The sequence below is a fragment of the Fringilla coelebs genome (assembly GCF_963513975.1).
Source record: "Fringilla coelebs genome assembly, chromosome: 1".
In the NCBI taxonomy this organism is placed as follows: Eukaryota; Metazoa; Chordata; class Aves; order Passeriformes; family Fringillidae; genus Fringilla; species Fringilla coelebs.
The window spans coordinates 103,338,937-103,353,621 of record NC_140028.1 but is presented as its reverse complement, the minus strand read 5'-3'; the positions used below and the strand labels follow the sequence as shown (position 1 = coordinate 103,353,621).

At 39.3% G+C, this 14,685-nt stretch overlaps 1 protein-coding gene across 1 annotated transcript in view; it reads right to left on the bottom strand.

Annotated features, from left to right (window-relative positions):
- The window catches only part of PDE1C (phosphodiesterase 1C), a gene marked incomplete at both ends in the record, with an annotated part of 210,802 nt that overhangs the window by 48,785 nt on the left and 147,332 nt on the right, over positions 1-14,685 (bottom strand). The window contains 2 exons of the mRNA XM_084213788.1: positions 1,563-1,683; positions 2,963-3,064. Of these exons, the coding sequence (XP_084069914.1) occupies positions 1,563-1,683; positions 2,963-3,064 (223 nt within the window). The remainder of the gene's footprint in view (positions 1-1,562; positions 1,684-2,962; positions 3,065-14,685) is intronic.

Below are 14,685 nucleotides of genomic sequence, written 5' to 3'. Positions count from 1 at the left end.
AGATGAGAAAGTTCAAGAGAGAGGAAGTGATTCGCATGCTCACTGAACACCATCCCAACTCATAAAACAGCCCTTCCTTCATCCCTGGAAAATAAAGCGAGATAGAATAACCTCCAGGTCCTAGCCATGGCACCTCTTGGCTCCTGCAAAAAGTAACCCTCTCATGGCCAGAACTAGGACAGCAATTTGTGAGATGTGTGTGTGTGTTTTTCTTCTAATATCAAGTAGAGATGTACTCATTGATCTAGTACTCAATAACTTCAATGAACACACGTCTATGCTTCATGGTAAGCTTAATGGTTTTCCTGAAGAGGAAATTAATACTGCATCTGAATTTGGAAATAGAATATATTAGCTTTATCTAAAAAAAACCAAAAAAATCCATCTACTAAACTAAGGTAGAATTTGTTGGCTGAAGTTAAAATACTCTTTAAAATATATAAAATAATAGATGGTCTTCATTACATGTGTAAAACAAATCAAAACTTGGAGTTTTTGTGGTCCCACATCTTAAAGTGAGGTAACCTTATTTCCTCATAAGTCTTTGGTAGTCATGTATTTCAACACATCTAGTATAACTTTGAGCTAGAAAATCCTAAATATGCACAGATTTTCCCTAAAATTCATGTTAACATCATCCTACATGCAGGAGCCTCCTATGTGGCAAGACAGTATCAGTTGCAGGTATGAGCTATCTGCTTCCACCCAGTAAAACAATTCTTGGTTTGAAAAACAAACCAAAGGAATAATTTCAAAGGAAATTTTTGCAACATCCTTGTTAAAAAAGGGATTACTGCAGTGTCTTTAAAAACAGATACCATTTTTTTAAATTGTCAGAACTTTTAAAGAATTGTCATATTTTTCCCTTTTACATTTAGATTTACTATAGAACATGAAGTTATTGGACTTTGCAGGGAAAATAAGCACCTAAGTGCTTAGGTTAGCAATTCATACTGGAGAAAACTATCCTATACACTCCTTAAGTGCTCTGTCTGCTTTTACTTACTTTTTTTAGAAAAATTCTTTAAATGCTTTTTATAAATCACTTGAGAACCTTATAACCATCACACAGAGCTCAATGATTTCTCTAGATTTGTGGGTCTGTCAGCAGGTGATCCACTATGAACTATAATTTTGATCAGTTCACTTCTTTTAAAGTAAGGGCAAAGTACGCCCTTTTAACATCCATTGCAGCAATTTAAGTAGAGTTTTATAAAGTACAGCTACACAAACATGGTTTTATGGTTCTAGAGCTAAGTAGAGTGACAAATATTCCATCTTTTCCTAATTTGAAAGACTTATTAGCTTCCCAAATTAGAATTTCTACTATGTAGGTAATGTTTAAATCAATAGGGAATGTATCAGACACTAGCTTCCTATGCCGAAGAGGCATAATAGCCAGTGCTACCTGTGCTAGAGGAGAAAGCTCCATACCATTAAGGAGGTTCTTAAAAACATCAGAGAAAAAGAAACATATCCATGTTAATATTTTCCTACTTCCTTATCCAATCCTACACACTCTCTCTCAACTGCAGAAAAGAAAAGAACTTCCCTAGCTTTACCTGTCTGAAGAACTCCTCTAGCAGAGACATGGTCCAGCGATGATGGAGATCCCAGGCTTTGGCTGGATGACTGATATCTGCTGTATGTAATAACAGTGATAAGGCTTTCGGCTTGTCAATTCTGAAAACCCAAAGGATCAAAATAATTAATTGTCTGCTCTTGCAGGAAAGAATGACAAAAATCTTACCTACAGGAAAATAAGGTAATTATAATCTTTGGCCAGGATATTTGTGAAGTGGTTTCTCTGATCATAAAATCAGACAATTCTGAAAGACTGTCTTATTCTCCAACATACATGATTCCTGTTTTAAAGGAGATACTAAGAAATGAAAAAAAAAATATTGTTCAGCCTTGCTCAGAAACTTTACAGGCTTGCTGGTCCGCACTAGCAGTCTTGAAGAGCTGCTGTGCTCCCCATTTAATCAGTGCTGTATTTTATGCAGCTTAGAAGAGAAAAAGGTCCCTGTCATCCCACTGTAATGAACAGTGGGGATGTCTGGGGCTCTGACAAATCTAGACAATAACTGATAAATTTTTCACTGATAGAAAACTAGTATGAGTACAGAAGGGAATCCTGATTTCACAGAAAAAAGTGCTGGTGATTTCTTAGCCCATGAATCCAGTAAGTAATGCTTTCTTGGTATGGGTGCTCTCATTTTTTAATTCTGCTTTTTGGCTACCCAAAATGGTTGAAAGAGTTGTAGCTTCTGAGGGGATCAGGTGGCTAGCCACACCCTGCTCTGATACAGGTGTAATACTGATATAGATATCATTCTGATACAGGTATAATTCTGGTATAACTGTGTCCAGGGGGAAAAACTGACGATCACTCAAGGCAATATAGAAGGAATTTTTTGGGGAAGAGCTGTGGATAAAAATACTACAGCTCCCAGTGGCATAATGGGAAGAAGAAAAGGCTTTCCCCGTACTGCTCCATCTGTTATTTTCCAGTCCTTCCCTCAGCGGACCTCAAGTTTTCATCTGTTCTCTGTTTATGAAGAAGGCCCCTTTTGGGGGTGACAGCTGATACCATCTGCATAAGGGCAAAGTGCAAGTTATGTTCTGCAGGTCTTATAACCTAAGTCATACTCAATTCTAGAGGTTACTCTAATGAATCACATCCTTAATGTTACCCACCACGGAAATGCCCAATGAGGTTGGTCCCAACAATGGGACATTGGAAAGCTTTGGGCCACCAGCACGGAATACAGATGTGCATGTAGGCATGTGCCCATCCCTTCATAAGTGAATTAATTCAAAGTTCACCAGCAGAAAGAAAATTGCTGTAGATATAAAAGAAAGAGAGAGCCTCTGGAGAGGTCTTTTGAAGTTAAGCACATTGGCAAAGCACCAGCTGAAATGCAGCGCTCTCACTGCACTATGTGGTGAAATGACTCACCCTTCTGGCTGCTGCAAAGCATTCTTCATAGCTTTGATTTGCTGGAAGTGACAGGACATATCGGTAGCCAACACCATCTGAATGACTAGAGCTCTAAATTCCCTTTTGGATAGCATCACAATGAAAGCAGCAAGGAAAGAGAAGCACAAAAACCAGCATCAGACACACTCCAGTCTCTTTTGTTATCTGCAAATTATTGGCAGCAATGCTTTTGTATGTAACTCTTCATTCCTCTTTCAGGCATGGGGAAGAGGATGAAGGATTTTCTGCACAAACATAGAAATGGGAGGTATGCAAATGAAGCCAGGTGGCTAATCTTTGGTAAGAGAAATATTAGACGTTTTCTGAAGAGCACATTGGTATTAGTATTCCTTTTTCAATTAAGCACAAACTTCTAAAATTGTTTTCTTCTCTAGGCCATTCTTAGAAGGAAGGGAAAAGACTGTTTAAAGCCTCAGAATAAGGTACCTTGATTCAGCTGGTCAATATGCATGTTTAAAATTGAGTCATGTGGTGGAAAATCACATTAAGAAAATTGCCTAGTATATATGATGCATATATGAAATAAACACCTTTGAGAACCTGCACTACTGATATTATTCATTCAAAATATGAATTCCCTGATATTATTAATTCAAAATATTCCTGTATGAGATTTTGTAAAGCAAACTTGCTGTCCTATTTTTTTTTTTCTGGACTAGAATTGATTTTCTTCTTAGCTGGTACAATGCTGTGTTTTGGGTTTAATATGAGAATAATGTTGATAACCACACTTGATGATTTTGCTGTTGATAAGTAATACTTACTCCAAAACACAGACTTTGGAGTTTCCCATACTCTGACAGTGAGCAGGTGCACAAGAAGCTGGGAGGGAGCATAGCCAGGACGTTGACCCAAACTGGCCAAAGGCATACTCTATATCATAGAACGTCATGCCCAATATATAAACTGGAGCCAGTGATCATTACTTGGTGACAGACTAGGCATCAGTCAGCAGGAGGTGAGCAATGGTATTGTTCATCACTTGTTTCTCTTGAATGTTATTTCTCTCTCATATTTTCATTACTCTTATAATTATCATCATCATCATCATTGCCATTAGTAGTAGTATTATAACAGTAGTTTAGACTCCAGTTGAAATTTCTCTGAAGATGATATGGATGTTCCTAAATGGTTTAAAATACCATTTAGGAACATCCATATCATCTTCAGAGTGTTCTGATCTAGCACACAATATAAATTTATTTTCTCTTTCTCTCAATTCTGTCTCTACAGATTAACAGAGCAAGAAAGCTCAAGTTTAGTATATCAGCTCAGGATTTTGAAGATTGAAATGGGTCAGCACTCATTTAAAAATAAATCACTGCTATCCTTTTTATGAATGTCTCATGAAGTCAATTTTGATGATTCCTCTCTTCCTCATCTTAGCTGTGCTCAAATACCAGCCCCAGGCCACCACTGTGTACAGGCCCAAGACTGCTGTGCTTACCTAATCTCATGGGTGGCACATAATGGATGCTTCACCACCACAGTTCTGCAACACTGATGGTATCAGTTGGCCTTGATCTTCGCCCCCTATAACCACCTCCTCCTCCCAACCCATAAGTACAATCAGTTGCATAGTTAACAGCATCCCAAATAATTATATGATAGATGAATTTTTTTTTTTTTAATTTATTTGCCAGTCCTGGTCAGTTTCCAGCAGCACAAATGTCTCTGTCAATACAACCAAGAGAGAAGAACCTAAATATACTTTTACAAGACTATAGTGTGATAATGCTGTGGGAGCAATTTATGATGGGAAACAGAAGACTTTTCACTACATTCTTTGGAATACAACTGCATCATACTACTCTGCATGGGCTACTTCATGTGTAGCTTATTGCAGTAGGAACACAAAAACAAAGGTTTCCGTTCAGGCAAATGACTAGCGATTGCAGCGCAAGCATGTACATATGCTTACAAGCCCACAGATACTACATTCCCTTTCATAAATTTAAATCTGGAACATGCACATCCTTTGACCTCTGCACATATTTTGGATCATGATTTTCTCTGAAACAGAGATGAAAAATACTCATGGAATGGTAAAAAAATAAAGGATTTCACTACTGAAAAGTTCTTATTTGCCACTTCAAACAACAGGCATCACAACAGCATATGACTTTGAAAAGCAATAGGTAAAAGTTATAGGTAATGCATGAGAGATCTCAAAAGATGTAACACTTGAGGATTATAAGTTTGTGCATTTGACAACAAGTTGATAGAATGCTGAAATTCATTACAGAGAGAATTGAAGATAGATATTTACCATTTCTTGGTTTTGCATCTGAGTCAGATTAGAGCCTGGGGTACACACAACTGGTTTTTTTGCTCTGGCCATCTTGAGTACTTTGTTTTTGCAATCATCTTCAAAGTCTACACCACATATTATGGTGCTGTGCTCTGCATGCTGCCTAGCAGCTCTGGCTAAATAGACCCCAGAAGTATTTTATAAAATGGGTTTCCACTTAAATGTCTCTCAACTATATTTAATTATTCCAATAATGTACAAAAGCCTGGTAACATTTTACATTACATACTTTCAGAGTGATCTGATTTTTGTCTGGGCTAACATCTTTCTATTAGAGAAGCAAAGTACATAAAATCAGAAGAAAAGCAAGTCAACTGAAACAGTTTCTGATTTTTTTAGAGAATATATTTGACAAACTCAAAGATGAAATGAAGTAAGAGAAGAGGCTGCACTACTTTTAAATATCAATACATTGCTACAAAACTGTCCAAACCATAGCACTGAATACTTATGCTTTATAAATATTATTACTAACATATGGTGAACTTGCAGGCAAATTAATTCTCTCTCCATGTTACCTGTGAGACAGTTAAGTCAGATATCCCCCAGGTATTTGTGCAGTATCTTGTTCTCCTTTATTATATAGTATTTAAACACAGTTTTGTATTCAGGAAGAAGTTCATGAAAAATAAATGTTAATTCATTCAAATACTAAATGTTATAAGTAATTTCTTCCATAACTTGACCTCAGAAAAATTGTCCATATCATTGAAACATAAGTAAATTAAAACTGTATCCAAGAAATGAAGAAATAGTGCAAGCTTATGAAAAAGGAAAGATGATTATGCCTCTATAATCTGCCTACTATATCAAACTGAGAGCTTTAGATGTCCTTAAGTTAATCTCTTTGAGAAAGTCACAGATGCATCATGTTAAGTATTCAAAAATGCAAACATTTTCTATTAAAGATAGCTTGTGTATAAACTCAGGCCCAAGAAATGCCCTGAAGACAATGGAAGCTTCCATTGGCACTTTAGGAGCTAAATCAATCTAGTGTTTTACTCCTCGTCATGTGGCATCATGGCATCAAGTAGGGTAGGAATATGGAAGAGATGTCCTGAGATCTCCATCTCCATCCACTGAGATCCACAGTGTTTTTCATTAGACAAAAACAATAGTGCTCTTCAGTACCTCCTCCCCATCTGCATCGTCTCTCTCCCTCTCCTAAAAGACAGTAAAAATCCAGCTCAAAGAAAAGACAATCCTCTAAAGATTTCAGTCTGCACTGTGGCCTTGATAAAAGAAGCATGAGCCAAAGGGAGAAAGGAGCCTAGTAAACAGCAGAGAGGTAACACCTTATGTCACCAGAGGACACTTCCAAAGCCTGTATTGTCTTCTGTCTCCTGATATGCCCTGAAAACAAGGGACTGGGACACTGCAGGTGATGCTACAATTTTGGATGGCACTGAAGCAAGGCACTTAGGATTTCTGTTGTGTGATATGGGTATCAACCAGGGGATTGCAAGGAGGCCCAAACTCAGCCTCTGGATGCAACTCTTAGCAATTGCTGAGGAGAGATACCTTTGCCAAGAACACTTCCAGCAGCATCAAGTCCCTTGGAAAGCCACCAAGCAAGGAATCCAAAGCTTGAAAGAACTGGCTGTGATCAAAATAATTTTCTCAAATAATGATGAACACAAAAGAATTACAGACCCTGTACAACATTTATGTGGTTGAAACTTGCACAGCTTGGGACATAAATGTACTCCTACTTCCTAGTGATGCTGCAATGGAATGAGGAAAACAAGACACTGAGTGGTATGACACAAGAAGGCTACAGACATATGAAGACACTGTCTGCATTCCAACCTGAGCCAGTCTCAGCCTTTGAAAAAGACCTGACTGAGCATATGTGGAAATTGGAAGAGAGGATTGAAGAGAGCTATCAGAGAGCCATCAGAAACCCATCAGAAAGTCAGAAAGGAGCTTCGAGAAGGACTTTTTCACATTTCATGAGTACAGATCAGAATCCCTGCTATCTGAAGGAGGCATCGCACAGCTACGGAGAGGGAGTACACTCCACAAGACAAGTTATGATTCTTGTTTTGTGAATATGGAGAAGACATTAGCAGATGGGATGGAAAATCCACTTCCATCTTAGCAGCATGGATACATAAACTAAAAGAAGAAACTACTAACAAAGGAAACTCGGCAAAAATTAATTTAGGTCCAGTTTCCTGTGGGTGTGTTCCTGGGCAGAACAGAAGTTAGATCACATGTCAGGTACTTTTGAAGGGACCTCCAGAATGTAGGCCCAGGGAGTGATTGATAGCCAGAACTAGAGGGGCTCTGCCTCTAGCCTGATAGAGACACGGGAAAATCATGTCTATTGGATTGTGTGGGTCCAATACCCTGGTGCATCAGAACCACAAAAATACAAAGCTTTGACTGACACTGGCACTCTGATGCCATTATGAAATTGTGGAGACAGAACCTGTTTCCATTGCTGGGGTAACATGGAGTCTCAGCAGTTGACTCTGTTAGAAGCTAAGGTGACCTAGACTGGGAAGGAATGGAAAAAACAACCTATTTTGACTGGTCCAGAGTCTCCATGTATTCTTGGAATGGATTACCTTAGGAGTGGTTATTTCAAAGACCCAAAAGAACTTTGTTGGGCTTTTGGGATGCTATGGAGACAGAAGACATTAAGCAATAAACACCTTGCCGAGTCTTTTAAAGGACCCTTCTTCAGTAGGACATCTGAGGGTTGAAGAACAGCAGGTACCAACCGCTGCCAAAACAATCCACCATTGACACTAGTGCACTGATTGAGACTCTGTGATTCCCATCTGTAAGATGATCTATTAACTGGACATCCAGGGAGCAGTCAGCAACTAATCATGGCCTGAATGAAGTCACACCCCCACTGAGTATTGCTGTGACAGACATGCTGGAACTTCAGTATGAAATGGGGCCCAAGGTAAAAAAGTGGTGCCACCATTGACATTGCTAACGCATTTTTTCTCCATTTCTTTAGCAGCAGAGTGCAGGCCACAGTTTGCTTTCACTTGAAGGGGCATTCCCTTCACCTGGAACCAATGACCCCAGGGGTGATAGCAGAGTCCCACTATTTGCCATGGAAAAAGGTGAGGCTCCAGAACATCTACAGTACATTGATGACATGATCCTTTGGGGTAAAATGGCACAGGAAGTTTTTTGAGAAAGGGGAAAAAATAATCCAAATTGTCTTCAAAGTGGTTTTGCCATCAAACAAAGTAAAGTCAAGGGACCTGCACAAGAAATTCAGTTGCTAGGAGTGAAGTGCCAAGGCAGACATCAACAAATTCCAGAAGAGGTGATTAGCAACATAGCTACTATGCCCCTTCTGACCAGCAAGAAGGAAACACAAGTTTTCCTAGGCAACATGGATTTTGTGGGGATGCAAATCCCAGACTACAGCCAGATTGTAAGCCCTCTCTACCTTGTCACAGAAGAAAAATTATTTCATGTGGAACAACATCAGTACTTTGAACAGATTGCCCATGCAGTAGCTCTTGGGTCAGTCAGGATGGGACAGAATGAGAAGAACATGCTCTACACTGCAGCCAGGAAGAATGGTCTTTCCTGGAGCCTCTGGCAGAAGGTACCTGGAGAAACTGGAGGATGACATTTGGGTTCAGGGATACAAAGGATATGAGGCCAACTACACCCCAATGAGAAAAGGGATCTTAACAGCTTATGAAGAGGTTTGAGCCACCCTAGAAGTGATTACCACTGAAGCACTGGTCATTCTCACACACTGACTACCAGTGCAGGGCTGGATATTAAAATGGAAAGTCCCTTCCACATATCATGCCACTGATGCTACATGTAGTAACTGGATGGCTCTCATCCCACAGCAAGCTTAGACAGGAAATACAAATCACCCTGGGTTCTTAGAAATCATACAGAACTGGCCTGAAGGTGAGAATTTGGGACTATCATTTAAAGAGGAAGATGAGTAGGTGACATATGCTGAGAAGACCCCACCCTGTAAGCAGTTGTCAGAGAGTGATAGACAATACACTCTCTCCACTGATAGTTCTTGCTGTATCACAGGGTCTAATAGGGAATGGAAAGCAGCTGTATGGAGTCCCATGCAGTGAGTTGTGGAAGCTACTAATAGACAAGGTGAATTAAGTCAGGTTGCAGAGCTGAAAGCCATCTAACTGGCTATGGATATCACTGAGTAAAAGAAGTGGCCAACACTCTACCTCTACACTGACTCATAGCTGGTAGCAAGCGCTTTACAGGGCTGTCTGGAAAGTTGAATAAAAGCCAATTGGCAGCACAGAGGAGAACCCATCTTGGCTGCTCAAGTATGGCAAGACATTGCTGACCAGGAAGAGAAAATGATCATGAAAGTTCGTCATGTGGATACACATGTGCCTAGGAGTCAAGTTGATTATGAGATTCACAGCAATTAACAGGTAGAGAAAGCTGCCAAAATTAAAGCAAATACAGGCAAATACAGATTGGCAACACAAGTGTGAGTTATTTCTAGTTTGGTGGGCCCATAATTCCTCAAGTCGTTAGGGAAGAAGAGATGCAACACACAAATGGGCTTGTGACCAAGGGGTGGATTTGACTACAGATACTATATCCCAGGTAATCCACGATTGTGAGATGTGGGCTGCAATCAAGCAGGCCAAGTAGGTAAAGTCTCTGTGGTATGGGGGGCATTGGCCTGAATATAAGTATGAGGAGGTCTGGCAGATTGGCTATGTCACACTGCCACAAACCCACCAAGGCAAATGCTATGTGCCCACAATGGTAGAAACTACCACTGGCTGGCTGGAGATGTACCCGTGTCACTGCTCAGTACACTATGCTGGGCCTTGAAAAACAAACATGGCATGCCTGAGAGAATTAAGTCAGACAATGGGACTAATTTCAAAAATAGCCTTATAAACACCTGTACCAGCTGCTGGGAAAGTCAAGCAGAACAATGGACTGTTATAAACAACACTGAAGGCAATGATTTATGGGACCTTCAAGCTGTGGCATCTGCGTTTAGCAAAGGCTATCTGGTTAGTTAACACCAGAGGTTTGATTAACTGAACTAGCCCAATTGTTACCTCTGTGCACAGTAGATGGAGATAATGTCTCATGATGCGTATGAGAGCTATGTCAGGAAAGACAGTTTGGGTTAATTGTGCTTCAAGTAAAGGCAAACCCAGACATGGGATTGTTTTTACTCAAGGACCTGGTTACACTTGGTGGGTAATGCAGAGGGACAGAGAAACAAAATATGTCATGTACCTCAAGGGGATTTGACTTTGGATGAGAACAATGTCGAATTGCATATGTAACACTTGTTGCTGAATGGCACTCCATTTTGGAAACAACATGAACAATGACAATGAACTGCTCCCATTAGATCAGCCATGGACCAAATGAACTCAATCCGCATCTTGGGAGAACAATCAGTGACTACTGAAATAATACCTGTATTCGTATATAGTTGCTTGTATGTGTATATGTATATAATTAAAAGATATTAATTGGGACATGATATAGATGACATCGAATAAAGAGTGGTTTAAGTCTTGGGTGCGTGACCCAAAAAATGTGAATTGTATTCCATTATTCCTCTATGTCAGTCCATGCAGTTTGTGTTACTGTCTCATTAAGACCCAGGGATCAGAAGTGGATCCGGAACCAGTGTTTTGGGTCCATGGAGACTGGAGGTGTCAGGGTCCCTTTAAGAGTGGGAGAACACAGACAGAGCCCTCTTTCTTGTTTATCTATGGGCTGCCAAGAGAGTTTCCTGGGGCATAATCGCTGAGCCAGGGCAGAGAGAAGCAGAAGCATTCTTTAGTTTCTCTCTGAACTCCGTGGGAAATTGCCTGGTGCAGGTCTCTGAGAAACTGCATTTGTCAATCCCAGACTGTTTTGGAGGAAATGTCCTAACAACTTTTTGGTCACTGTTGCCACAAGCAATCCCTGTCCCTGCAGCTGGAATAGAACCTTTTTTTTGGATCTTTGTTTTTGCTACTGCCACGCTGGACAGTCATGCTGTGAAAATTGATCCTCCCATCTTCCTCCATTACTTACAGCTTTGTAACTTATCTGCTGCCCCAGATCCAGTTGCCACTGTTGACAGAGCTGCCACACTAGGAGAAACCCTGTCAGGTGGTATGGAGCAAATGGTTCAGCACAATTTGACTGCTTTTGAACAAGAATAGCTCTCCAAGTTCTCCAGGTTTCCTTTGCTTTATCCTTGCTTCCCCTTCGTTGTTGTTTGTGACAAGAGGGAGTTTTGTAATCATGGAGGTTCAGCTGCACTGCTGTTTTTTTTTTCCTTTGCTCTATCTCTCTATCTCTATGATTGGGAGAATGGATCTTCTCCGCCATCTTGTCTTTGTCATCTGGCTGATGCGGTCTTCTACAAAAGTCTCCATATTGGGGAGGGGCTTCTCTGCCATCTTGTTTTCTTTTTTCTTGGGGAGTCCATAGGATTCAGAACCTTTGTATCTAGCGGTTATTACTGTTATCTTGATTATGGCTGGGTTTATTTTAGCAAACTTACTTTTCAACTTATATCTTGCATTCGTCTCTCTTTGTTGGTGACAGGGAAGTGGTTAAACAGAAAAAGAAGGTAGCTTGTTTCCCAAGCTCCACCCCATGAATTGTCACTAGCCAAGAAACTTCTCGGGAAAAGCATCCATTTCTGGCTTCAGAGTTGAAAGCAACACCTGTGTGGCAATCAAGAAACTGCAGAAATGCAGATCATAGCCACAAAATGTTGTTCCCAAATGTGAGCAACTCTACAGTCGTTGAAACTGGCCTAAAAGACAGCAAGAGCTGCACTATGCATTGTTAGCTTGCCCTTCTCTCTTCTATACTCCATCACACAATACACATTGGCAGCATAATTTTTTTCAGGTTTCTCACTAAGCTGAGATAATTCAGAGGATAATTTCGCTTCTAGAAGAAAACAAAAGCCACCATCTAAAGACACTGATCTCCATCAATCTTTACAGCAAATGAGCTAAGCTGGCTTACATAGAAACCCATAGACTATGAAGTCTGCTAACAGTGACAAGAATTTATAGAAGTCTAAAACAGGAAAACTTACTGTACAGATACAATAGTTACATCTCCTGAACTGATCTATGTGGCTAATTTTGTTCAGTCAAAGTCTTGGAATTTTATTATTACAGAAATTAATAGGAAAACACTACATTAAAGGAAATATCATCATTGGCTAATTCTCACTAAAGGTATTAAACTCAGAATATGCATGTGCCCATCCTGAGTGCATAGGAACAAAATTTTACAAGAAAATGTTACACGAGCATGCACACACTATTACTTATGAAAGAAAAAGCATATGACCAAAGTCAGAAGAAAAAAATCAGAGTTTTTCACCACAATATTGAACCAAATAAAAGTGATTGACAAGGAGGGTTCAGAACTATTTGAGGGACAAACATCAGGCAGCTTTACTGAGAAAGTCAGTATTGAATTCAAAGTTACTTCCTGAAGTTGTACTCCTATACAAAGCTCAACAACTAAACATTTTGCAGATATATTTTTATTCAGCCTTTATTCAACCTCTTTATTTTAATTATTATTTTTATTTTATACTTGGCAGCAAAGATTTCAATAAACTGCATGGAACTTACTAACAATTAAATACAGTGTCAAAAAAGACATCTGTAACATTACATTGAAAAACATATGTTCAATTTGCAGTTTATTTTCTTAGCTCACTGTGATCTGGCTTTCTTCAAGTTTTTTTGTTTTATAACTTGCACAAATGGGATTCACAAAATGCAGCAACTCAATTAATTTTCAGATATTTAATAAGCACCAGAGAAATTTACATATTTGTCTATGGAAGAAAAAAAAAAGTTGTTTAAGCACTAGTAAGCATTCAACTCTTTTCTTCTTGACTGTAGTCCAAAAGTTCTCTTTCATTCTCATCTGCTTTCCTTACAAAACCCATGGTCATTTATTTTTCAACTGAAATGTGTCTCCAATTTTCTATGTATCTTTCCTGAAAATACATTCTCTAATTAGATGTCAGAATGCAAAAAAGTTATAAAATCCACATAGATATCTAGGATTGTAGATCATCAGATCTTCTTTTCCCAGTAATGTGAAAAAAGGAGTCAGAGCTCAGCTCAGAAAGGCACTCAAGAATTATAGCCCAAAAACATCACTTAGGCGTTTTGCAGAGGGAGATTTGTCAGTCTACAAATGTGAAGTTTAATGAAATCATCTTTCAATACTGAGGGTCCTACTTTTGAGTCTTAGAATGGAGAAACTCTGGGCTTCTTGGGTTTTATTTTTCAACACCTCAGACTTTGCTGAAGTCAGTTGATGTTTACAGTGCTTTCCAAACGTTTGCCTATGGGATTTTGTAGTGGCAGTCAAAAGAAAAAGCACATAGAAATCACAATGTTTTGGAATTACAGCACTTCCACACAATGCCCTTTATTTTTCAGTGCTGCTGTTTGATCACCAGCTACAAAATCATACTTGAGAGAGAACAAATAAGCAACCCAAAGCACAGAGTATATTTTCACAGGCAGTTAAAATATTAACCCATCTTTGGAACTTTGGTCCTAAGCACATTGTATCAGCAGAACACACATGTTGGCACTACAGAATCAATGAGAAATATCTGAAACTGGCTTTGATTCAGTCAAAAACTTCAAACAGTTTAAAGCTCAAAATCAGGCGAAAGTCTTTACCTAAAGTCAGTATCTATGCAATGAAGAAGACTCAATTAGCTGCTCCACAACAAACTGTGGCTGTCCCTTGTAGACAGTGGCTCTAAGACTGATGTTTCTAGTAACTTAGTTCCTTATGTTTCCTCACTAACATTAAATGAAGCAATAATTTTCTGCCAATATTTGACAAGGCATTTCCATATATACATAAAATAGATTTTTGACATCGCAGTGGAGATATTTTCTTTCTGTTCCTTCTTGCTGCCCATCATGACACTATTCTATATATTAGTGGGTAGAATTTTCAGGGCACTCCTCCACAACATTGACTGAAATCAGCACTGTAAGTTCCTGGTGTTTGACTATAGGATCAAATCACTGTCGACAAGTTGAAATAAATAGGAAACTCAGGCTAAACACATCAGCAAGCAGAGCCTTCATTGACCATCTTGGTAGAAGTCAGCCCCAGAGGCAGGCTTATTTCCCTACATTTATATTAAAATTACATTAAACAACTCCACACCACTATGTTGCATTTAAGAATATGTAAAAGGCACTGTGTGTCAAATAGGATTTCATAAGCTGCTTCCTCTCCCATGAAAAAGATCATGGGGCTGGATCCTTCCTGTCTAGCACACTAGGCTATTTTTAAATTATCACCCCTTGAAATTCACGAAAAACAGAAAACTCACTTTGAACTGTCTGCT